The sequence below is a fragment of the Halyomorpha halys genome, unplaced genomic scaffold, assembly GCF_000696795.3.
Source record: "Halyomorpha halys isolate HHAL.00 unplaced genomic scaffold, Hhal_1.1 Scaffold848.1, whole genome shotgun sequence".
In the NCBI taxonomy this organism is placed as follows: Eukaryota; Metazoa; Arthropoda; class Insecta; order Hemiptera; family Pentatomidae; genus Halyomorpha; species Halyomorpha halys.
Genome location: NW_027115347.1, coordinates 73,391 through 101,320, shown reverse-complemented (window position 1 = coordinate 101,320; position 27,930 = coordinate 73,391). Strand labels below are relative to the sequence as shown.

Sequence of the window (27,930 nt, the reverse complement as noted above, 5' to 3'; positions counted from 1 at the left end):
TAATTAAATAGCTTACTTTTCATCTTAGTGCTTTATTTTTCGTTTGATTTAACCCATTCCACTATTTGAAAAATAATTCAAGTAAAAAAATGTTTTTTTTCATTCAACTACTTCTGAACTTGCTCCAGATTTCATTTGACTAAAATCATTCCCTACTTGTTAAAAAAGATACGATAAATTCTTTAAAACACCACTAGGTGCTGCTGAGGTCAAACTGTCTCAAAAATTGGCATTGTCAACCAGAAAATGATATAGGGGAGTAGTTCTGCAATTACAGTTTGCAGTTTGGTGCTTACTGCTCCAGTAAGCATATGGTGTAAATTATGGTGGCTCCCAGTTCACCATAATGGTGTAAAGGGCTAGTGATTATCTTATTGGTATCCCTAATTTCTTGTAATTTTGAAGAAAATAGAACTTGTAAGGTAAGTCATTTGTGCAACAAATTAACTGAACCAAAATTCTAATAATGAGGTGATAATCAATAATTTGTGTAGTTATCTTGTACAATTTACTATTGCCAAGCTCTTAAAATGGTTTTAGGTTGATGTTAACAAGTTGTCTTTCTGCTAAATTGCTCTAAGATTAATTTTTTTAATTTATTTTCTTTTTTGTTTAATCTAATGTACTGAGGAGGTACCTTTTGTTTTTCTTTTTTGTTTTTAATATTAACTAGCTGTGTAATTATTAAAACATACTTTAACATTTAAGTATTAATGATTAATTGTTTTGAAAATAAAGGACACCAAAGATTGTAAGTAACGAACAATGTGATATTTTTTGGCATTTTAGATTAATCATTACCAAACATGTTCATGTATAGATATGTTATGCTTCTATTTTTATAAAATTACTAAAAATAAATAGTTTATGGTCCTTGTTATGAGGTTTATTTTAAAATCAAATAATCCTAGTTTTCTGCAATATATTTTTCATTCAATTATTCTGTATTGTTCTTCTTTCCTGTCCTCTTTATAGAGATGCCTTGATCCAAGTATCCCAGGTCCTGTGATCCTGCGCTATAGATTCTTCATCTCCATTAGTTGTATGGTCCTTTTCTGTCCTGAAAGATAGTTGAACCTAACCTTGGTGTTGTTGAGCGCTTTGGTATGGGTCTTTCTTACATATATATTTCAAGTTTGTGGGTCATGACCATCATTCATCTGATGTAGATATCAAAACCAGCTTAATTGCCTCATTTCAAGGGAATCTTTTAGCAAGACGGTGTTTCTTATGTTCTCTTATCTTTTCATTTCACCAACAGGCTTAGATAATTATCTAATGGAAGCCAGCTTTCATCCTTAAATAGGAGCGTAGCTAAGCATATACTTTTTAGTATTTATTTATGGATGACCTTTGTATTGCAGAGATTAGTATATATTGTTGGCCTTAATATTAGACAGACTGTAGTATAAATTGTTGGCCTTAGTATTGGACATACTGTAGTATATATTGTTGGCCTTAGTATTGGACAGATTGTAGTATATATTGTTGGCCTTAGTATTGGACATACTACAGTATATATTGTTGGCCTTAGTATTGGACATACTGTAGTATATATTGTTGGCCTTAGTATTGGACAGACTGTAGTATATATTGTTGGCCTTTGTATTGGACAGACTGTAGTATATATTGTTGGCCTTAGTATTGGACATACTGTAGTATATATTGTTGGCCTTAGTATTGGACAGACTGTAGTATATATTGTTGGCCTTAGTATTGGACAGACTGTAGTATATATTGTTGGCCTTAGTATTGGACATACTGTAATATATATTGTTGGCCTTAGTATTGGACATACTGTAATATATATTGTTGGCCTTAGTATTGGACAGACTGTAGTATATATTGTTGGCCTTTGTATTGGAGCAACCGTAGTATATATTGTTGCCATTTTCAATTCTTTTAAAAATGTCATGGTCAACCTTCCTTTTCATTTAGTATTATTCCTTTCTCTCCAGCTCACTCTCTTGTTTGGTCACGGCTTGCTGTAGGTTTTCTTTTGAGTCTGATTTAAGAATATCCTTTATGTCCGAATTGTCCTCATTCCTTACTACTGTTTGACCAATCATTTAAATATCTTCAAAATTTCGTCCACATGTACTATAGATTTGTTTCAGTATCTTCATGAATAGTAGAAATAAAAAACAAATGTAAATTGTTGCCATGAATAAAACAGTAAATTTAAATAATAAATAACATTTAAATGAAAATAATACCATACTATGAAAAATTTAATTATTAAAATATTAAATATTATGAATTTATATACAGTAGGTAGGTAGAAGCTACTATAAACAGTTGATAGGTAGAAGCTACTGGAAACAGTAGGTATGTAGAAACTACTGTATACAGTTGGTAGGTAGAAGCTACTATATACAATTGGTAGGTAGAAGCTACTATATACAGTTTTTTGGTAGAAGCTACGGGATACAGTAGGCATGTGGAAGCTACTGTATAAAGAAGGTAGCATGGAATCCAGTACACGCCAGTAGGCTGTAACTATTTTATTCGATCACAATCAAATACTTTTAATAAATAAGATTTCAAATTGGAATTATAATCCTAAATTAATAATTATTTACAATGTATAAGTTATCTCTTTTTAAAATAATGTCTTTTTATGTATTAAAATGCATTTTATTAGTAAACAGCCTTGAGGACCTAATAGTTTAATATATTGGGGCTAGGGTTCGAGAGTGCTTGCTTCATAAGGTTGTGGGTTCGATTCCCACCTGGGTCAATCAATATTTATTTTGAGGCAGCCACAATCTTGACATTTCCATCTGGAGCTGTACAGGTCCTCAATGGAGGACCTAAGTCATGCTAATCTTAAAATTCTTCTTTCAGAACATACATGTGGTTGTCTTGAGATAAAGCACTGCTTCATTATTCTATTGTTAAAATTGAAAATACATGTAAATTATGAAGAAGATGGCTTGGTGTGTGGTCACAAGAAAAGAAAATAGTTAACAACTATTTTCGTTTTCTTGTGACAGCAACCCTGACCATCTTCATAATTTGAATTAATACGTACAATTATTTATATATGAAAAAAATATGTATAAATTTTTAAAAAAGTAATTAATGCTGTTAAAACAAATAAAATAAATAATGTATCAATAGTGGGCTATTACAAAAATATTACATTAAAAAAGATATTTATTTCTCTCTTATGGTACACATTACATTTTTATCCCTTAACATTATTTTGAAAATGGTAACAGTTATAAAAAGTTAATAATAAAATTAATATGGCCTTCCTTTTGGTGTATTTAAGCCCCTAGAAGTATTATATAAAAATGCTAACACATTTAAAATTAAAAAATCTAAATATCACAAGATTTGTACATTTGAGGCATAATGTTTCATCCAACCATCCAAGTCTATTTTTATTTCTTATTTGTTTATTTTTTTTAGTTAACAGTTTTGGTATCATATCTTCCCAAGGTAAAACGTTTTTTATAGAATTATTTAAATGATATGTTACTGAAGTGTTTTTAGAAGATATTATGGTAATATAGTTACAAAACTTAATTAAAGAATGAAAAAAGACTTGACTGGTTTTGTAATTCTATACCTCATTTTTATCCTACGAATTTTCAGTACTTTTTAAAATATTACCCCTAATCTTATTTTTTTACAATGTTAAATATTTTATTTTTACATGAACACTGTATTTATAAATCAGTCTAACTAATAAGTTACTCATAAATTATTTCTGTTTCAAAAATAATCTTGAATTTATAATAAAATTCTATTAAAAATATAGCCCTTATGATAATTACACATTGTGAAAACTAGATTTGAGTGTCTTATTAAATATGTTCCTATTAACAATTGACCTCAATAACTCAAATTTTTATGCCTAGCCTCATAAAGTCAAATGTATTCATATTTAATCTTGTTTCAAATTTTCTTCATTTCATTAAGCCGGTATCTCAAATAAAAATCATCAATAACTTAAAAATTTGAATTATTAATAGTTGACTGTATAAATACATTTTATTATTACTGTACAATTTTTTAATCTTATTGAACCCTATGTAATATTCATCTTATATTACTTATGCTCCTCATCTACTTTAATATTGTAATTACTATATTACATTGAGAAGGTACGTTTTCAGTCCCTTAACTTCTAAACATATATTTCGATTTTTTTTTTTTATCTGAGAGATCGAATCTTCCACCTAAGTAGAAGGTAAGCTGCAAATTTGACAAACACCAGCATAACAACTAGAATTATGATGCAGTCGTTGTACACATTACCTTGCATAGCAATGTCATATAGAAACTTTTCTGGGTATCTATAGTGGCAGTAGAATCCTTCACATGGAAGTGTTGTCCTGTTCATCCCGTATATTGCCCCGACGTAACCTTCGAGGGAATAACGCAAGTAGGAAACATAAGTACCCCATCTGAGGTATCCAGGTATATCCCTGAAGTTGACACCAAAGCCAGAGAACATCATCATTGGCACTATCAGGATCGGTCCAGCAAATGTTCCGTTCTAAAATATTTTATCACAATATGAATATTGTAATTAAACAAAAAAATTAAACTATCAAATAATTATGTTTTTTAGTAATAAACCAAATCTTCCTATATTGAAACTTTTTATTCACAAACAACATGCATCAATAATTTGGAACTCTCCTTCGTTTTCAGTATACTTGATCTAAAATTTAACATAAACTGATAACAATAAGGCAGTCCCACAAAATAAAGAACTTGATCCCCCACCATGCTTAGAATAGGTTGGTCACCTGTAGATAACCAGGCAAACATCACCCTCGCTATGGATTGCCTTTAAAAAAAAAAAAATAAACTATTGCTCATAAAACATTTGGTTTTTTATTAATCACTAATGTCATATATAACTAATTTAATCTTACTTTTTCATTGACATCATCATTATTTCTGCTCTATGTCTAAATTTATCCATAAAATGTTATTTCGTCAAATTTGTTGCATAGTTCAGTTTTTAATAAGTTATTGTCATTGGAATATGAAAGTCACACTGGTCTAGCAGGGATTAAAATTTGAGCTAATCCTTATTACCTTATGCCTCCCACCAATATTAATCAACAATCTTTTGATTAGGTTATCTTTATTTTCCTTTCTTGTCATTTTATATTTATTTATTATGTGTTTATAATTTATAATTAAAATGGCTTTAATTTTTTGTATTGGTCTTAAAGTTCTCTGTATTATTATGTTTTTGACTTATAATTAGTCAAGGGACTTAAAACAGGGGGACTGCCTGGCATGATAGAGTGTGCAGTGGAGAGATCCAAAATCAAGGTGGGTGGGAGAGGTCAGCTATGTCCCAAGCCTTTGCAAACATTGATGTGATTGGGGAAACTTTTGGAGTGAAGAGGGCCCATTTCTCGGCCTAGCCTGCAGGAATGAGACTTGTTATTTATGAAAAGAAGATGAAGGACATGCATGTGCATGTAAAAAAGTAATACAGCTTAATTTGATGTAAATAAAGTAATACAGCTTAATTTGATGTAAATAAAATAATACAGCTTAATTTGATGTGTAAAAAAGTAATACACCACAATTGGATGTATCAAGAACTAATACAGCTCAATTTGATGTGTCAAAAAGCATAACAATCTAAAAAAAATAAAAATCTATAACAAATTTCTTTTTTTAAAAGCAAGTTCTAAAATCTATTTGACTGTGGGAATGCTCGAGGGACTCCAACAGACATTATGCAAAGATCCTGAAATAAAAGTTTGAGAGGAATTTTCAATGCTCCTATGGTACATCAGAAATAATGTTAGTTCATAATGAGCATGGTTATAATTTCAAAAAATTTACAGTTGCTGATATAATTCAATTTTTGTCTGTAATTTACTTGAAGTCTCCCCTGCATTTATTCAATCGAAATTTTTATAATCTACCATATTTAACGCATTTTTTCTTCATCTTTTGTTCTCATGCTGTATTTCTTATTACTGAATAACATTTCTAAATCATTACTGTAGTATGTCCTTAGTGTTGAGGTGAGGTATCCTGAAGATGGAGGAGAACTAAGAAACAATCTTGTAGTAATATGTGAATAAAAAGATTTAGTTTTTCACAAATTAAGTATTACAATAACTTTAATCTTCCATGAATTATTTTATTATGACAGTGATTATGAACTGACCACAACACTGTTGAATATTGCTCCTACGACGTAACCAATGCTCTGGGCAATGAATACAACCAGAAGTGACACTGCCAGGAAGACCCAAAATCTATCCATGTCTTGTGGCTGTCCTGACAAGAAGTAAACTATGATTGAAAACAGAATGCAGCAAATAGCCTGAAAATGAAATTCATTATCATGTCATTTTAGAAAAAATATTTTAATAGTTGAAATTAATTATCGCAGTAAATTTATTAACAAGTTTATCTTAAATTATACACTAGTGATTTAGTACATCTTTTAGAAAAGTCTAATAGGTTGTTGAAATAAGATGTATTATCTCTATTCTACCAAAATGATAAAATTTCTGTCCCTAATATTTTAATTGAAAGATAGTTGTAGTATGATAACAAAGAAAGACTTGCACTTCTAAAATGATGGCTCATATCGAATCACCTATTCAACAAGAATTTATGTATAATATTTTAGTAAAATAGCACTATGTTGATTACTTAAATCAATGAAAGCAGCCAGTGAAATTGTATTAGAGGATTAATAATTTTAAAAAAAAACTATCACTATGTCAAGTCGTTCAAGTTATGTTATGCAGCCAGTAATGGGTGTCTTCAAGGTTTTAGCTGAAGCCTTTAGAGCTAATGGTTTTGAATATCCCACCAATTGGAGAGATATGGGAAGGAAATTTTCAAGACTCGTGGTAACAATAATTCTAGCTTATCATTTTATCATTTGCCTTTCAGTTTAATTGATGGAAGAAGAATGTTTGAGAGCAGTGAAGTTTCTTATTTTTTTATTTTTAATTTTCAGTCTCCTGTGATGATTTCCTTCACAAGTGAGGACATTTTTTTTTCCTATTGATTAATTAGTCACAGAGTGATTTATCTGCAAAAAATTATATATTTTGTCTGTTATCCCAACTTTTTTTAATTAAAATTTAAGTTCATAGTATATGTTGGTTTTCAAAATGCATAATATACATGCTTATTGTTATCACCAACCAAATTATCAATAATTGTTGACCAGATGATAGCCATAGATGACCACGTCCATACAATGAGGTCCACTATCCCTTGAAAACTAAACAAAAAATATAAAACTAGATATTAATTTGTACATCTGCCCACTTCAGGAATGTTCTGAGGCATGCCTAATGATCATATAGAAAACAAAGGACAACAAATGTAGGTAAACAATGTTAGATAATATGTATTGAATATTCTAGCATTTTGGGAGAATAATCCAATAATGTTCTTTTATATAGCCTGGGACCAGCTGTCTTAAAAATAGCTTTCTCAGCTGTGCTATTACTTCCCACTCCTCTGCTCCTTTAGTGTATTATCCCATCATTCATTAACTGTTACGTTAGCTCCCTGTCCTCCGCTCCTTTAGTGTATTATCCAATCATTCATTAACTGTTACGTTAGATTCCTGCCCTCTGCTCCTTTAGTATATTATCTAATCATTCATTAACTATTATGTTAGCTCTCTATCCTTTGCTCCTTTAGTGCATTATTCATTCATTCATTAACTATTACCTTAGCTTCCTCTCCTCCATTCCTTTAGTGTATTATCCAATCATTCATTAACTGTTACGTTAGATTCCTGCCCTCTGCTCCTTTAGTATATTATCTAATCATTCATTAACTATTATGTTAGCTCCCTGTCCTTTGCTCCTTTAGTATATTATCTAATCATTCATTAACTATTATGTTAGCTCTCTATCCTTTGCTCCTTTAGTGCATTATTCATTCATTCATTAACTATTACCTTAGCTTCCTCTCCTCCATTCCTTTAGTGTATTCTTCATTCATTCATTAACTATTACCTTAGCTTCCTCTCCTCCATTCCTTTAGTGCATTCTTCATTCATTCATTAACTATTACCTTAGCTTCCTCTCCTCCATTCCTTTAGTGTATTATCCAATCATTCATTAACTATTACGTTAGATCCCTGCCCTCCATTCCTTTAGTGTATTATCCAATCATTCATTAACTATTATGTTAGCTCCATCTCCTCTGCTCCTTTAGTGTATTATCCAATAATTTATTAACTTTTACGTTGGCTCCCTCTCCTTTGATCCTTTAGTGCATTATCGTTCCATTCACTAACTTTTACTGATTGCTTTGTAAGCAAAATGTGCTATTCCTGGTCAGCACAAGTACCTTTCCCTGCCCTGACTTGGCAAAATGCTAGCTGATTAGTTATTTACTGCTCTTTAAGAGACTTGATGCTTTGCTATGTTGCAACCTAATTCTTAATATTGATATCAATCTTAACCTTCCAATAATAACCTCTCTTTGATGTTTTCTTAATATTCTTAAAAAATAAATGATTGATAAAATTATATCATTAAATAAAGATATTTTATTTACTCACAGCAACTGGTATGTCGACTATATTGACCATAATGAAGTAGGACTTGAGTGAGTACCATCTGTTGAAATGTTCCTTTATCAGTATGGACATTTCCATTGGGACTGAAACATTCAATTAATGTTAGTATAATATGAGTTTTTTCATACATAACTGTTCTTAAATAGTATTCATGTATGTCAATTTTAAGATGGACAGAAGGAATGAAACTTAACCCCCTCAACATAGTCAGAATAGGTTGGTTATCTATAGATAATCCTTTGTATGTCAGAAATGACCAGGTAGAGGGTAATAAAAAAATATATTAAAAAAAATTATTTATTTAGTTTAATTACTTTATTAAAATGCAAAATAGGTACAGAAACTTCTCTAACAGTTTAAAAAAAGAGGGAAATGGACAGAAGGGTAACTAAAAAATGCACTGATAGCGATGAAAGAAGGAATATCGTCCTACAAAGTAGGATCTGTTTGGGGTCCTTAGGCAGACTCTGATAAGATACAATATACTTTCAACAATATCCAAGCTGAAATTGGGTAGGATGGCAGTTCTACCTGAATATGACAAAATGGAACTAGTGTGTAGGATTCACAGGCTTGTTGATGTTTGGATGCCATTGACCTCCAAGTGTCTGAGGAGGTTGGGTTTCACTTTTGTATGGATTAATGGCTTAAAATATCTATTTTTTATTCATGAATATCTGGCTGGCAGGAAGTGGCTCTATCTTTTGTTTTGAAACATCACTCTGATGTTGCAAAAAGGAAGCGACAAAATTTAAATCCAGCTCAATCTCAGAAACTGAATTGATTTATTGTAAAGGATCATTTTGAAAGACTTCACGAGGCAATGGAGGATGCTGGTACTTGACAGCCACAACAAATTTTTAGTATTGATAAGACAGGGCATCGCCTCATCCTCCATTATTCACAAGAGGTTTTGGCAAAAAAAGGATACAGAAATGTCCACATAATAGCTCCGGAACATGGTGAGAATGTAACCATTGTTGGCTGCATAAATGCCATAGGTCAGGCTATCTCCCAATGATCACCTTCAAAGAACAATGGATCCAGTCTGACTGGTACTTTTACATTCCTTTTGGGAAAAGGATAATCATGGCAGAAGATGTCACTGACCACCATGGCTTTTGTTGCATGGATTGAAATTTTGTGAAGTACAAGCCTAATGGCAGAGTGCTGCTGATCTTTGATGGCACATCATCACACTTGGACACCAACATAATTGAAGCTGCAGAAGGACATGTGATTGATCTATATCGTTTACCGAGCAATACTACTCATACTCTTCAACCGATGGATGCCTTATGCTTCAAACCTTTTGAATCATTCTGAGATGATGAGGTACTCCATTTCTGGGAGAGGGAAATCATCAAACGTACTTTTAGTGACATTTTTGGCTGCATCTGGCCAAAGACAATGACGCCATCAATCATTGTCTCAGAATTTTGAGCCACAGGAATTTTTCTCTTTGATCCATCAGTCAAGAAGTTTTTGCAACAAGTGACATCACTGAAAATTGACTTGAAGAACATCCAGAAGCTGTGTCAACATTTTATGATCCTACATACAGCCAATAGCCTTCAAGAGAAAATGTAGATTCATCTGACTTTACAGAAATGCCATCTAGTGAAGAGGATAACAATTATGAATCTCGTGATTCAGGGACTACCTATGAACCTGCACCTGGGACTGTGATGACCACTGCAAATAAACAGCCATTTGACACACCACAAGAAACTCCAGAAAATGTTTCTTTATGACAGTTATTAAGCACACCAAGAATAAAAACAGGCAAGACCACATGAAAGAAGGCTATATATTATATGGGAACTAAAGGGAACCGGAGTTTGTTTACACAAGGTAGTACGGTGATGTTCCTATCTGTATTTAACTCCTCTCAAGTTGTTACAAAACAAAGGAAAAGGAAGATGATGAACATTAAGTCATCCAATAGAACCCAGAAAAAGTAAACCAAAGCTACTACAAAGAAAACTGGAGACCCAAAACCCAGCAGGGTGCCTAAACCACTTCCTGGTCACAGCGGGTTACAGAATTTAGTTAGGAACTCCAAATCATTAGCTTAGAAACAAAATTAGAGCTGTTTTTGTTTTATTTGTCAAGAGGATTTTCAGGAGCACATGGTAATGTGTTGCATGTATCAAACTTATGTCCACCAATTGTGTGGTGGGTATGACAGTCGACTTGACAGGGTGTATGTGTGTCCAGAATGAGAAGAGTAACCTCTTAAATTTATTCATACAATATTACTAACTTCTGCAATAATTTTTTTTATGATTCAAATCACGTCTTGTAATTTAATTTGTATTTTTCCTCAGTAACAAAGAAAGTAGACTATGTAGGCCATATTTAGGACCCCTGGTCTTAATATGTCTCATTGATAATGGTTTGGATGAATGCTCAAAATTCCTTATAAATTGATATCCTTTTTTTATTTTGAAAGTAGATAGATTACTCTAGCTGTAGGTAAAATTTCAGAACAACTGATATTGATGGCCTACTTTACCTTATAATAAAGCAGCGATATATATTCAGTATCTAACTGTTCTGGTACCTACTACTCAGAAGATATTGTTAAAGTTTGTTTGTCTTTCATTTGCATCTTATGGAATTTCATATTGCAACCTTAATTTCAAGTTCTTCTAACATTTTCTATTTAAAGTAAAGTTCTGAGTGAATCTTGATGTTTGATGTATTGATATTGAAGTATGATGTATTTATGTATTGATATTCAAGTTTCCAAACATGTGGAGGATCTCAGACTTGAGATTGCTCTACAAGGGAGGTGGTAAGGATAAGGAAACGCCTAAATCCTATCGACCAATATGCCTTCTTCCAGTAGCTAGTAAGGTCCTGGAGCACATGATTGTCCACAGTCTTAGACTAATCCTAAGTGCTGCAAGTCATCCTCGGCAGTTCGGCTCGACCCATTGGCTCAATCAACAGGGCTTGTCCTATCACCCCGGATATCCAAGGAGAGAGAGTGAGGAGGTGACATATCTTGGTGTGAGGATAAGAAGATTCGATGCCACTTCTCACCTGGTGTATCTAAAGGACAGGGTGACCTTGTTACTCAATGGATTAAGTAGGATAGGGGGTGCATTTTGGGGCCTCAGATACCCTGCAACAATGACCATATATAAAGGTGTGATGTTGGGAATTCTGAGGTACGCATCCCCTGCGTGAAGCCAAAACCTCACGCAGACACAGAAGAGAAGACTGGCCACCATACAGAGACTGGCTCTGCTGAGCGTCATGAAGACATACAGAATGGTGTCACATGAGGCGGTGCAGGTGCTGACCGGAGCTATGCCCCTGGACCTTATTCTCAGGGAGGATGTCCTTAAATATGAAGTTAAGAGGCAGGAGCTAGAAGCTCTGCTAGAGGAGCTCCGAGAGAGGATCGGTGAGACTCCAGACTTATGGAAGAAAATACTGCGAGAGGACTCAATACAGGAGTGGAATGGATGGTGGGTAGCAAGCCAGAAGGGCGCTACTTTGAGAAAATTCTTCCCTACCATCCTTTCTAGATTGAAGGCTAAATGGGTCCTCCCAGACTATTGGGCCTCACAGATCCTAAAAGGACACAGGGGGTTTCGGGAAAAGCTACAGAGCTTTGGAAAGAACATCGACCCCCTGGTGCCCAACGTGCGGAGTTCCTGAAACAGCAGAACACGTAATAATAGATTGCTCTGCCATGGAAGAACACCGAGCCAGACTGTTGAGAAAGACTGGGATTCACGCCCTCGCTGAGTCGGACTTTCCCTGTTTGGTAGAAGAAGAGAATTATCCCTTCTTCAGGGAGTTCATTTACGGATGGAAGGAGGTGGTGGGCCCCACTCATTTCACAATGGGAAGGGCTTGACCGCCCTACATAGGCGAGCTACCAGAAGATGAGGAAGCTGACCCAGACAGACCAGGAGGGCTGGACCAGCCTGGTAACTGCAGGAAGCACCCAGATGGATAGTCGGATGCAGTGGACATGGCTGCCATCAAAGTTGGAGGAGCCCAGGCAACCACCCTGGAAGAAACGGCGATGATGTACATCGATTATACATACCCCAGGGATGATCCGTCCCAGGACACTGCAGAGGAGAGTATGGTGAGACGCACCACGTCATACCCACCAGGTACCGACCTATGCCCACCGTGGGATTTATGGGACCTACGTCTTGCCGTGGACAGGCAGAGGATTGGGAGGGCTCCGGGACTCGACGCCTTGGACGCTGCAATCCTCAGGAACGGTGCCCCATATATCGAGGAGGAGGTGTTGGAAATCTTCAATGATTGCTTGGATAAGGGGTACTTTCCGAGCAGGTGGAGGATTGCAGACTTGAGACTGCTCTACAAAGGGGGATAAGGAATCGCCGAAGGCCTATCGGCCTATATGCCTCCTCCCTGTTATCAGCAAGCTCCTGGAGCATATGATAGTGCATAGCCTCAGACCAGTCCTCAGTGCTGCGAGTCACCCATGGCAATACGGCTCGACCCGTGGCAAGGGAACAAGGGATGCGCTGCTGAGAGTGCGTGAGGATGTAGAAGGGAGGGCAGAGAAATATGTCTTGATGATACTGTTCGACATATCCTCCGCCTTCGATAGTGTTTGGTGGTCGCGCGTACTCCAGCGGTTGCAAGAGTTCGACACTCCCAGCAACTTATACTCCCTCGTGAGTAGTTACCTTAGTAAGAGGAGTGTGAAGATAAGAAGAAGCTATTCCGAGGTCGAGAGAGGCTGCCCGCAGGGTTCGGTTCTCGGGCCGGCCCTGTGGAAGTTGGTGTTTGATGAGTTGTTGGGGGAACTACAAGATAGAGGGTTCCTTGCCACGGCCTACGTCGACGACCTGGCAGTCATTGTGGCCTGGAATAGCAGACCCAGATTGAAGAACGAAGCGGAGAGATGTGCCAGTCTGGTTGGAGAGTGGTGCGTGAGGAGACGGTTAAGTATGGCTGCAGCTAAGACTCAGGCCATACTCCTAAAAGGCTCCACGGACAGGGCTCACCCTATCACTCTTGACATGCAGGGAGAGAAGGTGGGGCTGGGTGAGGAGGTGACATACCTCGGAGTGAGGATGAGGAGAGGCTTCGACGCCACCCCTCACCTGGCATGTTTGAGGGATAGGGTGACTCTGTCACTTAACGGGCTGAGCAGTATAGGGGGTGCTTTCTGGGGCCTCAGGTACCCCGCTACAATGACTATGTACAAAGGAGTGGTGTTAGGTATTCTGAGGTACGCATCCCCTGCGTGGAGTTGAACCCTCACGCGGGAGCAGAAGAAGAGACTGGCCACTACGCAACGACTGGCTCTGCTGAGAGTCACGAAGGCATACAGGACGGTGTCGCATGAGGCGGTGCAGGTGCTTGCCGGAGCAATGCCCCTGAACCTCATCCTCAAGGAGGATGCTACGAAGTATGATGTGAAGAGGCAGGGGCTGGGAGTGCTACCGGTGGGACTCCAGGAGAGGATCGGCGAGACCCCGAACCTTTGGAAGAAGTTCCTATGGGAGGAGTTGATTGAGGAGTGGAATGGACGGTGGCGGACAAGCGAAAAGGGTGCGACGCTGAGGAAATTCTTCCCCTCCGTTCATTCAAGATTGAGAGCAGGTTGGGTCATCCCAGGCTATTGGGTCTCGCAGATCCTGACAGGACACGGAGGATTCCGGGGAAAGCTGCAAAGCTTCGGAAAGAACATCGACCCCCAGTGCCCGACGTGTGGGGTCCCTGAAACAGCAGAGCACGTGGTATTGGACTGCACCGCGATGGAAGGACACCGTGCCAGGTTGTCAAGAAAATGCGGGATCTTCGCCCTCGCCGGGTCGTACTTCCCTCTGCTGATGGAAGAGGATAATTACCCGTACTTCAGGGAATTCATCTACGGGTGGAGGGAAGTTGTCGGGCCAACGCACTTTTCATTGGGAAGGGCTCGGCCGCCAGGGGTCGGTAAGGTGGGGAAGGTGCAACCCCATCAGTAAGGCGCTATTGCTGGGCTGTACCACAGTAAAAAAAATAAAATAATTAATAAAAGAATAAAAAAAAAATTGGTGATCATTGGGAGCAGTAGCATGCGCACTACCCCACTGCTCCCGCACCTCGTATGACAGAAATGGCAAGAGAGGGGATTAACATTAAAAAAGGATATTGAAGTTTGATGTACAGTGGGCCAAACAAGTATTGGCACACCCTGTTTTTTCCTTTTAATTCTTAAAGTATGTAACTTATTATTCAGTAATAAATTTTGTTTTTGAATAGATATTAAAATCCATTGATATAGCCAAAAAAAAAAAAATTGAAATAATTAAGGTAGAAATGAATGAGGAAAATAAATTGTAAAAGTGTAAGTCAAAAAAGTATTGGCACAGCCATTTATTAATTAAAAAATCCTATTTATGTAAATACAAGTCATTAATATTTTGTTATCACCCCTTTCTTATGAATTTTAGCTTATCTTCTTTAGATAGAAGAAACGAGATTTTCCAAGACCTCAGGTGCAATTTTTTCCCATTCCTCTAACAACACATTTTATGAAGAAATTTTGTGTTTTCTTACCTTCAAATCCAAAATATACCATAAATGTTCAATGGGATTTTTATATGGAGACTGAGGGGGTGTTGTCAACTGTCTTCGAACAACAACCATTCCTTCGTTTTACTGGCTATATGGTTTGGATCTTTGTCTTGCTGGAATATAAACGTATCCTTCAGTCCTAATTTTTTTTTTTTTTATTATTATTATTTTCAACAAATCGACAAATATGTCTTTTTTCTCTTGGATTCAACTTTTGTGGCAGGCTTGATCTTGGTTTGTTTAGCACAAAACCAATTTCCTTAAATTTTTTTATGATGTTCTTATTTTTCCTATGCAATTTCATCACTTAATTGCGAATGAAGAAAGAATTTTCAACAGTTTTGCCCATTATGAATAGAATAACCACAGTAATGACTGAACTCTACTATTAGACTAATCTCACATTGTTTATTAATAAATCTAAAAATATTGGACTATGTTCCCTACGATTATACACATAGTATTTAGTCTGTTTTCAAAACAACATAACTGTGCCAATACTTTTTTTACTCACATTTTTACAATTTAATTTCCTCATTCATTTCTACCTTAATTATTTTAATATTTTTTTTGGCTAAATCAATGGTTTTTAATGTTTATTAAAAAAAAAATATTTATTACTGAATAATAAGTAACATAAATTAAGAATTAAAAGGATTTTGGCCCACTATATTTGTGTATTGATATTGGAGCTTTATGTATTAATTATCTGTCAAAGGACTTTTTTGGTTCTTAAAATCAACTGATAATAATTTCATCAAATTTCAATATTTACCCAAAGCTTCTCTTTAGATAAAAAAATTAGTTAGGTGGTCTTGGAATGAAGGTTGCAATTTGTTTTAACATAATAATTTCTTGAAAAGCACAATACACGATCAAACTGTTGCACAACACTCCTTGTTGCGAATTGACTTCACATACATGCTTAAATTACAACCTTCTACTGTTGAGTGAATATTGTTGGTCACCACTAATTCACTAATCAACAGCAACAGTTTCATCAAGTATGAATGTTTTAGTACATTTGTTTAATTGTTAAGGTTGGTTTTATTACTATTTATAAAATATTGACAATACATTTATTATTTTTTCTTTTTTTTTATATCACATTCTCCTGTCTCTACTTACTACAATTTATATAAAATTAAATGAAATAAATATGTATATCAACTTACAAGTTAAAATGGTGAGCATCATTGTCGACATTGCATGGTGAATGATGACAGAGAAAAGTAGATTATAGTTGTCTAAAACTGTTGACCCATCAACTCCAGAGTTATAGTAAAGCATTCCCAACATTAAACCAGTTATTATATTAGCATATATTCGCATGTAGGTGAGTGTCTGTAAATTATACATTTGTCATAATTTCAAACCATGAATAAAAATTGGTAATTAAGAACCTAACCTAATGCCTTAAATTAAACACTTTAATCATTGTTAGCAATTTCATACATAGAAAAGGTAAAATAACTTGGACATTACGATTTCATGTTCATTAATAGAGATGCAATAAAATGTAATATCCTCTTTAATGAGTAAATAGTTTTTAATATGCTTTTATATTATATATTGTTATGGTAACATTGTAACCTCCCTGCTTTATCTGTCTATTGTTAATGTTTCATTTGTTTTCCTCTCGTGTTCAAATGTTTATGTCTATATTTAAATGAATAAAAACCTTTCTGAAGGTTCTACTCTGTGATTTGATTTATACCCACTCAATTCAAAACAATTTTATTCATTTAAATATATAGTCTCTAGTAAAGTTCAAATGGCTAAGTATCTCAGACCAACTGGATTTGAGACTGAGTCCAGTTCTACTTCAGCAGGTAAAGAGTGGGTACATTGGCTTAAGACATTTAATAAATTCTTGGATTTGGCAACAGAAAATCTTACATATGAGGACAAATTTAAGGTATTTACAAACTACTTGTCTCATAATGTTTACGATTTAGTGAGTGATTTGGGGACATTCCGAGGAGCCTTAGATGCATTAAATACTATTTATATAAAAAAAGAAAAAAAAAATCTTTGCTAGACACTTACTCGCGACATGAAGACAACAAGCAGGAGAAAATATATATCAGTTTGTACAAAATTTAAATCTCCTTGCCAAGGAATGTGAATTCAAAGCAGCTACAGCTTCTCAGCATAAGGATGAATATGTTCATGATGCTTTTATTAATGGACTGACATCGAATTCTATATGTCAACAATGCTTAGAGAATAAAACTTTGAGTTTGTTGGAGGCTGTAAATCAAGCTCAGACCCTGGAAATAGCTCACCAACAATCCAAACAATACCACGAAAAGTACTCTGTCAGCTGCATGCCATCCAATGTTATCTCACCAGAAGACAATTAAGAAATAACATCGTTCTTTCTGCTATCCAGAGGAAGGTGAGTAATTGCTTTTTTTGTGGTTACAACCGTCACCCTCGCTCAGTGTGCCCTGCTAAAGATGCTGAATGTAAAAACTGCAAAATAAAGGGGCATAACGCTTTGGTATGTAGGAAGAAGAAGAATTCAGTGAGTAGTACAAGAGGACCAGTAGCAGTTGGCATAGTCTTAGCAACCATCAATGGTAAGCCCTTGAAAAATCTTGTAAAAGCTGATCATCAACTCGTGCAGTGTTTAATAGATACTGGAAGCTCGAACAGCTTTATTAATTTGGATATTGTTAAGCATTATGATTTGTGAGTCTATCATGAAAGTGGAAGCATATCAATGGCAACTACATCCCTTTCTTCACAAGTAAGTAGATATGTGCTTGTTACCCTTGAGCTTTTAGGTCACAGTTATCCTGAATTTAACTGTCTGTACTAAAGGAGCTCTTTTGTGATATACTACTTGGTCATGATTTTTTAAAAAAAAATTCTGGCATATAACTAAAATTTGGTGGAAATAGAGAACCACTTACAATTTGTTCGGCCTCAGTAGCTAGAGTAGAGTCTCCACGATTATTCTTCAATCTCGCTCCAAATTGCAAATCTATAGCTACAAAGTCGAGAGTTTATTCTGAGTCTGATCAAAGATTCATCAAACAGGAAATAGAACAACTACTTTCTGATGACATTATTGAGGAAAGCAACTCTCCTTGCCAAGCCCAGGTTTTGGTTGTTCTAAATGAAAATCATAAGAAGAGGCTTGTTATAGATTTTTCCCAAACCATCAACAAGTTCACATTATTAGACATCTACCCTCTACCCAACAGAGATGAGTTAGTAAGAAACGGAGCAAAGTAAGCCTTTTTAGTACAATAGATCTGAAAAGTGCCTACCACCAGGTTCCCATTGCAGATGATGAGAAAGTCTACACTGCATTTGAAGCTCAAGGAAGATTGTATCAGTTCAAAAGGATCCCATATGGTGTAGCATGTTTTCAACACATGATTGACAAAATTATTTCTGATGAAGGTCTAATAGGAGTTTTCTCCTATTTGGATGACATCACTGTTTGTGGTAATGATAAAGCTGAACACGACAATGTTCTAATCTTCAATGCTTCATGTTAGCAGTAAGAAAATATGGTCTAGAATTAAATCTTGAGAAAAGTAAATTTTCAATGCCCTGTATAAATCTTCTTGGTTATGTCATCAAAAAACTCAATACGTCCTGATCCTGATAGATTGAAACCCTTACATGAGTTGCCTCTGCCTATCGATGCCTTTTCCTTGAAACGTGCCTTTGGACGTTTCGCTCATTACTCAAAATGGGTTCCCTGTTTTTCTGAGAAAATTAGTCGCATGACAGGATCTGTCACTTTTCCTTTGGGTTCTCAAGCCGCTCAAAATTTTGCCAGTAGTGTTCTGATGTTACAAGTGTTCTGATTGCCTAGCTACCCGCCCTGAGAATAAGACTATAATAAAATACAAATTCTCATATCTATTTAATATTTGATCTTTTCATTTAACCTTGTTATCTTCAAAACTATGTTTTTAGATCTGAAAGAAGTAAACATTATCAATTTTCCTTTTATTTACTTTAAAATAATCTTTGAATATTACAATACAATGCCACTAAAATTTAAAACCACCCACCAGTTCTCTTGTGTAAAAACTGTTGAAATGATTCATTCCCATTTGCTATATATTCTTTGCATAAATTTTTCCTGTTTTATTTACATTTAAGGGACTTAAATATATAAGATTAAGTAAATAAGATATTACATTTTTTTGAGGACTGTCATTACTTAGGTTAGATTATGAAAATGTTAAAAAAAAAAAAAATGAATAAAATTTGTTCAATGATTTAAGACATTAATTGTTATTTTATAAAAAATATTTTATAAGGAAACTTTTAAAATATAACACTCAGGACTGAGTTCAGATTACCGAGTGGGTGGTGGATAGCGGGATGACCTGCCAGCTCGAGAGGTCAGCTGTGAGTATATATCAAATAAGCAGCCCCGAACCAAGAGCAGCATTGTTACAAGAATGGAGGAGGGTGGTTGGTGGCATGACCACTCTCGCAAGTACTCCAAGAGTCCAATGACAACGCTGTAGCAAGGTGAGTGTGCACTGCCTCTAAATAAGTGCAGCCTTATTTTACCTTAGGGTAGACAGGGCCCGTGAGTCAGGGATGGCAACCAGTCTAAGGGAAGGTGAACTCGACAGAAAATCCCCTGGTCCTCCAGGTTGGAGGTTTCTACTAGGCACCACTCTGATAGCAGAAAAATTAGCTAGCTAAAATAAGTCAGAAAAAGAAAAAGGCAGATAGAAACATTGGTAAACAGACCTGGAAACGGAAAAGGACATTACAAATTGGAACCTGGAACATGCAGTCTCTCGAATAAAAAAAGCAGAGGTATACGCTGAGATGGAGAAGTCGAATCTCGACATTGTCGTTCTGACGGAAACAAAGGTGAAAGGAAGAGGACAGGAAATAATTGGAGATTGAATCCACATTTGGAGTGAAGTAAATAAAGCTGAGCGGACTAGGGCAGATGTCTCCATTGCTATCCGAAGGAAAACAAATGACGAGCGACCTTTTATGAGATGGTATTAGAAAGATTAATAAGAAGAGACTTGAGAATATTCAGCTAAAATTTTTCTATTCTCGGAATCTACAGCCTAGATAGCAATAAATTGGCCACCAAAAAGGACCTTTTCGATGAAATATTTAGATCTAATTTAGAGAAGATTAGGCACAAGGACCAAGTGATTATAATGGCTGATATGAATGCTCGAGTTGGAAAGGAAATCTGGTTGTGGGTACATGGGGGTAGGAGGAAGTAAATGATAATGGCCTCAGACTCTGTGATGTCTGCAAGGGATTTGACTTAAAAGTACAAAACACTGTCTTCCACCACAGAAAGGAGCATCAGTTCACTTGGAGTAAACTGGGATTCAGACCTTCTATCTTGGATTACTGTATTACCAAGTAGCGTAGCCTACTACCAATAATGGATGTGAGAGTAATGCTAGGGATGAAGTGTGGCAGTAACCCTTTCTTGTTAAGAGTTAAATGCTTGGCACTGTGAAGAAGGAAGCAAGGGGCATATGATCAATCAAAATACTAGGCATCTGAAAAGAAGATGGTTTTGATATCTTCTCCTCTAGAAATGTTATTGGAGTTCTATCAAAGGGTAGATTCTCCACATGTTTGTATCATGTCACTATGTCACCTACAGCAAATTTACTTGTTGTATATATTTTTATATAATTAAGAAAGGGGACAGGAATAAATGCCAAAATTATAGAGGCATCTATGTCCAGAGTACCATATCCAAGGATAATTGCAAGAATTTTGAAGGATAAATTAGAAGAGGAGTTTGTTACCCTGGAGGAACAGTCTGGCTTTTTTGCAGCCAGGTCTTGTACAGACAGCATATTTGTTTTAAGGGAGCATAGAAAAATGAATGGAGAAAGGAAGAGCTGTACACATAGATTTTATGGACCTAGAACAGGCTTATGACAGTGTACCAAGGCGTAAGATGTGAGAATCTCTTAAGAGTGCAGGTATTAGTATTGCCCTAATAAATGCAGTGAGGAGTCTGTACAGAGAAGACAAGTACAGAGTGAAGCTTGTCTGAGCCTTTTTCTGCGTCCAAGGGTCTTAAGCAGGAATGCAGTATGTCCCCAACCGTGTTTAAAATTTATTTGCAACAGGCAGTAAAGGAGTGGAGCACACAATGGGAAGGGTAAGGCATTGACATCAATGGGCATATGCTGTTCTCCCTTTTCTTTGTCAATGACGAAACAGTGGTAACACATAGCAGAGATGGCCTGAAAGAAGCAAAGAAGCCCTGAAAAAAGAATACAGCCTGTGGGGTCTACAAATAAATTTTGATAAGACCGTATACCTGTCAGTAAACTGCAAAGAGATTCCTTCAGATTAATGGAAATTTATGTAAGAAGGTAGACTCCTTCAAATACCTGGGGTCAATAATAGATGGGAACAGTGAGTCTGAACCAGAGGTTAGGAAGAGAGCTGGTTTGGCAAGAAGGTTGACTAGAATGTTACACGCAGTCCTTTGAAATACGGTCATCTCAATGGACAAAAATGGGGAATTTTTAGAAGTATTGTTGAGCCCTCACTTAAATACTCCGCAGAAACCTGGACACTTGACCCAGAACTCTACTCCAAACTACTAGAGACTTCTGCAATGAGAACAACCAGGAAGATGGAGGAGAGGAAGACCCTGAACCCGGTGAAGGACTGCATGGAGGAGGACATGGCTGGCAGGGGACTTGAGGAGGAAGACAGGTGGGGGAGAGAGAAGTGGAGGGACGCTGACTTTTTTTTTTTTGATCTCCCTTCCTTGCCATTTCTGCCATACGGGGTGCGGGAGCAGTGGGGTAGTGCGCACTGGGATTGCGCATTTCGCTCTGACTTAGCCAGGCAACCTATTGAGGGAAAAAACCTGCAAAGGTTTTTTTTTTTTTAATCAGTTATTTATTGTTATTTACAACTTTATAACATATATACAACAAGTAAATTTGCTGTAGGTGAGATAGTGACATGATACAAACATGTGGAGAATCTACCCATTGATAGAACTCCAATAACATTTCTAGAGGAGAAGATCCTGAGGCCATCTTCTTTTCAGACGCCTAGGAGGATAATTAGGTAATGAAGGAGAAGCCAGGTTAGAAACAAGTAGATTAGGGTGGTTGGGATGTTTTCCATGGAAGGAATAGTATCTGGTTTTGGCCATATCGGCAACATATGGGACGTTGAGTTCATGGTGGATGACTTGATTTGTGACAAAGTAGGGAGCATTAAGGATTTTGGATTGTAAGGATTGGATTCAGGAGGAATTTGATGGTTTAGTGGAGCCCCAAAGCTCAACTCCGTATGTCCAGATAGGCCTTATAATAGTCATGTAGATCAGTCTTTTGTAATGGATTGGCAATTTAGACCGTTTGTCTAGTAAATGTTGTAATTGTCAAAATCGATGAGCAGTTTCCTGTCTTTTCAGTCTTGTATGAGGATTCCATGTCAGTTGTTTGTCGAGATGTAGTCTTAAGTAACGGATCTCTTCGACAGGAATAAGTGGGGTATTATTAAAGGATATTGTAGGGCAAGAGGTCATTGGTTTACGACGAAGGGTAAATGTGATTTGGTGGGGTTTATTGGAATTAATTTTAATCCTCCAATTTTGGCACCATTCTTCAAGGGTGGTGATGTGGGATTGGAGGGTTTGGAATACAATGTAAGGATCATTGTTCACTGACAATAGACATGTATAATCGGCATACATGGTGAGGATAGTGTTAGGATGGGTTGGGATGTCAGCTGTGAAAACTGTATAAAGGATAGGACCAAGGATACTATCCTGAGGTACACCAGCAGACTGACGGAACAGGGATGAATAAGTGCTGTAATAATTTACTTGAAATAATCTGTTGGAGAGATAAGAATGGATAATGGGGAAGTATGTAAGGGTTAGGAATTTACGGATCTTGTATAGCAGTCCTGGGTGCCAGACTCAATCAAAAGCCTGTCCTACATCAAGAAAGACACCCAAGCAGTACATTCCACACTCCAATGAAGACGAGACAACATCAACCACACGATGGCATTTCTGGATAGTGGAGTGGGATGTTCAGAATCCAAACTGGTGATCTGGGATTATGTGGTTGGAATCAAGGATGGGATACAGGCGTTTCTCAAGGATTTTGCTCATGATAGATAACAGAGAGATAGAATGGTAGGAGGATGGGTATTCTGGCGGCTTTTGAGGTTTGGGAATCATTTTGATTATGGATAATTTCCAAGAGTCAGGAAAATATGTGGATCTGAGTACAGCATTGTAGATGTAGGTGAGGAATAGAACAGATTTTCGAGGAAGATGTTTTAGAATATGGGATGTAATTAGGTCATAACTGGGAGCTTTGCTGGAAGGTAACTTCTGAATGATGTTGGATATCTCTGAAGGATGAAATGCTTTAGGAGGAAGGGTCATTTGAAGTGGAGTATTCAATTCTTCTTTAATGTATTCGATATGAGTTGGATTAAGGATGTCAGGGTGTGGCTCAAATGTTTTAGAAAAGTGCTGACCGAATACCTGAGTTTTTTCATCGTCCGATTTAGTCCATGTTTGTGATTCAGTAAGAAGAGTGTGATTAAAATTTTTGAAGCTAAAAAGTTTCTTAGTGACCGTCCATAAAGATTTGTTAGTAGCTGTGAGGTTTTGAGTTAAGTTAGTTCAATTTTGTATTATTTTCTCCTCCAGCAATGAAGCGCGATCCGAAAGATCGGAATAAAGACTCAAGGTGATTGTAGAAAAGTGAATTACCAAGAGGGCAGTATACAGCTGATAATGTTAAGTGGAAAGGACGAGTTGAAATGATTACAGAGGTTGGTTGGATAGCGTCAGTTGGAGTGGAAGGAATGAGAGAATGTGATAGGGATTTACGGATAAGGATGCAAGACCCGGTGTGTGAAGTACTGTCTGGGTGGTCTGATCTGTAAGTAATATAGTCACAGATGTAGAAATGAGACCGTTGAGTAAAGTGAGTTTCTGTCAACAAGGCAATATCTATGTGTTTGTTGTGGAAAAATATATCGAGTTCGTCATGGTGGTTGTTTAGTCCATTAGTGTTCCACAAAAGGATAACTAGGGGCTTAGCACTCATCGTGGGAGATTGAAAGGAATTTTGGTCAGGATTTTGGAGATCCAACAGGAAGGATGATAGGATACAGTTTATATCGTTTGGATTCCTGCAAAAGTGTAAAGTAAAGTAAGTAAAATATAGCATTCTGTGAGATTAATGGTTTTGGTTAATTTTTAATTGAATAAATAGAAATCAAATTGGATACTATTAAACTCCACTTCACCAGTTAAAGGTTAACTTAAGTTTTTTACTATGTTCCTATAAAATTGTATTATTTTATGTAGTTTCATAGTAACAAAGTTTCATTTGATACACTATTATATTTGGATTTGCACAATGTACCAAATTTTCCAAAACAATTGAGGTACTCTTTAAGTTTTAACTAGCAGTGTATATAATGTTCATACAGATTATTAAATTGATTAGATGTTGAAGAATATAATTACCGAATCTCTTTTAACTTTAATAAATCCTCTTTTGATAATGACTGAAAGTTGGTTCAACTGTGTAGTGTCTTGAAGGCTGGTATAACAACGAATCCGTCCAGGCAGTCTAGGGCTCTTGTGAGAGACTAAAGAAAAATCAAACAATTCTGTAACTTTTAAATATAACCTTATTTAAAAAATAGATCAATAAGATTAAAAACAATAAACATATTGCAATAGTTGATTATAAAATAATATTTTTCAAGATATTTTTTTTTAAATATAGTAGATCCTCGCTTTATCAGCACCTGCTTAGCCAGATGATGTAAAGTAAATGTAGCGCTGAGAAAAAAATAAGTTTGCTAAAACAAAACAACTATTTTTTTTTACTACTATTTCAATATTAGACATTATTGGTGTGATGACTGGAATTAAGTCATGCATGCAAAAAAATTTTATTTTAAGTACGTTAAAGTGGTCTAATACATTTTTTATCTTCATCATTCATTACTTAATTAATTTCTTTTATATATTACATATACACTTTTTTGTATATATTTACTATATTACATATACACTTTTTTGTATATATTTACCTCTGTTTATTCTGTATAAATAAATAAATAATTTCTGCCAAATTAATACTGAACATTTTTTTTTTTTTTTTACGCTATTCAGATCGGACTGTTCTCCCATTTAACAAGCGATATCTCAGCCCCAACTGGGATTGATAAGCGGGCTTCTAGTGTACATATTGCAGGAAATAGTAATCCTTTCCTGCTACCTAGGGAAATTCTTCAACCTAATGTTAGGAGTAGACGTCATATTGAGAAATCAATTACATGAGAGGTTGAGACAAATAGTAATCAACTTTACATAAATAACATACAAAATTTTAGGATTATCTGTTATATAAATATGAAAACCTGCAGGAACGTATTCAAAACTTTATTATGTCAATTTAAAACTAATTTAAAGTAAAGAAATACCTACATGGATCAAAACAAGGAATGAAGATTGCTAAACAATTGTTTTAAAAAGTTTTTAATGAATTGTAATATCCCCTTTTTGAGTAAATAGTATATTTTTATGTATAAAGGATTTTTCATATGTTTTTATTTTATGTATCATTTAAATATCGTTCATTCCCTTTATTAAACCAAAAAGAAAGTGTAGTGGGAGGAACAAAGAGTTCGACTACAATCCACTAGAGCTCAGCACCTTAAGCCTCACCGAAGCTCTCAAATTTATATATTATTGTATTTTATAAAAACATTGTTATTTTTACGTATTAATAATTTTTGTACATACAACGAATCCCCTGCAGATCTCTATCAGGGACAAAATAATAAGAGACAACAGAATCCAGGATGTGGGACCTGTGTTGCGGATTCCACGCTCAAGGAAGGACAAATCTGAGCGATATTGAGCAGATGCCACTAACAAAGACGTCCATAAGAAAAAATTCAAACACCTAAGTACAGCACAGAAGCTCATGCCTACCACCAATCTTAAAACTTGACCTTAAAATCTTGCTGATAAAGACAAAAAAGACCTGCTACACTGGTACAAGCCTCTACCAACTAAGGTCCATCAAGATATCCTGCTAACCTGCTCGTGGGCCACGACTGGTGCGACAATGCTTAATCTCTGGCAAGTATCACGCCGACCACCCACCAACTCATAGCCCTGACTGGCGTAGCGAACAACAAGAGCTCCCGTCAACTGGCCTCACATGGTAACTACGGGTGCAATATAGCCTACTAACCAAATAAAATCTCACCAGACTGCCTCACTTAGCGACATCCAGCAACTCAGATGCTTCAACCATACCTCCAGTAGAACACTGAAGTCATCCAATCTACTAGTACATCGTGGCAAAAAACTGGCACAGTTTGCTGGGACTACTATCTACCAGCACCAACTAGGAGATTATAAATCAACAAATTTAAGAAGCGAATCACTGCCCACATCAGAACATCAATCTTTTCACCCTGGAGACACACTTAAATTCCGACTTTGATAGGAACAGTAGGTGGGGGAAGATCAGTTCCAAGTTCGTTGCAATTAGTGGCAACCATAGGTACAATCGAGGCTATAACCCAATCTGGAAGTACAATATACACTGGAAATATGAAGGACAATGTATACTCCAATCAGGATGAACAGCGTACATTCCAACTAGGAAGACCAAAATACTCTCCAAGTAGGAAGAACAACAACCAGACTCGATCTAGACAACCAGTCGAACTCTTAGTTAACTTCTGAGTAAGGGACTCTTTGTTTTGGATTGCCAGTGATGAGTGAAAACGTTTAGAGGAAAATTCTTTGTTAACAGTCAGTGTTTGTTTGTTGAAAGAACGTTAACAGCAAGTGTTAGTTTATTGAGAAAGAACACAAAGAAAAGCATCTGTCCATCATAGAAGATTGTATAACTTGGTTAGTTTCGCTCTACCTAAAATTAAATAAATTTGTAAAAGTAGATTTAAATTTAATTAAGTGTTATTGGTAAAAAGTTCTGTTCTGATTACCTAGAAACCCGCCCTGAGATTAAGAGTCTATAATATTATATATAATTAAAAATAAAAATTCTTATATTTATTTAATCTTTTTATTTGACCTTGTCATCTTCAAAACTATACTTTAGATATGAGAATTAAGTAAAAACTATCAATTTTCCTTTTATTTGCATTTTAAATAATTTTTGAATATTAAAGAATATTACCAATTTTCATCTCAAGCGTTTCCTTTCAAATTTTGGTTCTAGGTTATCCTGACATAAATAGATTTATCTCAAGAATAGAGAAATCACATTTTATTTAACTCCTTTAACAAATATAATTTTATCCATTGTAAAATTAGAACCAAAACTGTTAATTAAACAAATTAAAAATGGACCAGGCTGGTTTTGAAAAGCAATGTTTCATACAAGCTCTTTATTTATTATAATAGATAAGGGAGATAAAAACTAGCAGTTTATTAGAAAATAAAACAAATAGTTTTGAAGAAATTCCTCAGGAAGATCTTCATTGAAATTCATATTTTTATATTAGAAACTTCTTTATTTTAATGCAATTCATATGAAGTTTGATACTTCTCACTTTGTACTGACATCTCATGGTGACGTAGGTGTTCTCAATACGTTTGCATCAACACTACATGACGGCCACTCTAAACATTTGGATTGAACCAGTGAATATTAGCAAAAGATCATCACTTTTTCTCCTTTAAATACTTTGAGGGATAAGTCTAAATAATTAATTAATTAAAAATAATTACTAATTTTAAATTATTTCCTATGAATATATTATATATT

The 27,930-nt window shown here is 35.7% G+C and overlaps 2 protein-coding genes across 2 annotated transcripts in view; one reads left to right on the top strand and one right to left on the bottom strand.

The window, feature by feature from the left end:
* Window positions 1–25,902, top strand: part of LOC106686610 (transmembrane protein 62) — a 53,064-nt gene extending 27,162 nt beyond the window's left edge. The window contains exon 14 of the mRNA XM_067052410.1: window positions 25,293–25,902. Coding sequence (XP_066908511.1) covers window positions 25,293–25,314 — 22 coding nt within the window. The 3' untranslated portion in view covers window positions 25,315–25,902. The remainder of the gene's footprint in view (window positions 1–25,292) is intronic.
* LOC106686611 (ATP-binding cassette sub-family G member 4) overlaps window positions 3,142–27,930 on the bottom strand; it is a gene marked incomplete in the record, with an annotated part of 83,336 nt that continues 58,547 nt past the window's right edge. The window contains 5 exon segments of the mRNA XM_067052412.1: window positions 3,142–4,510; window positions 6,161–6,319; window positions 8,537–8,637; window positions 16,303–16,471; window positions 24,636–24,760. Of these exon segments, the coding sequence (XP_066908513.1) occupies window positions 4,166–4,510; window positions 6,161–6,319; window positions 8,537–8,637; window positions 16,303–16,471; window positions 24,636–24,760 (899 nt within the window).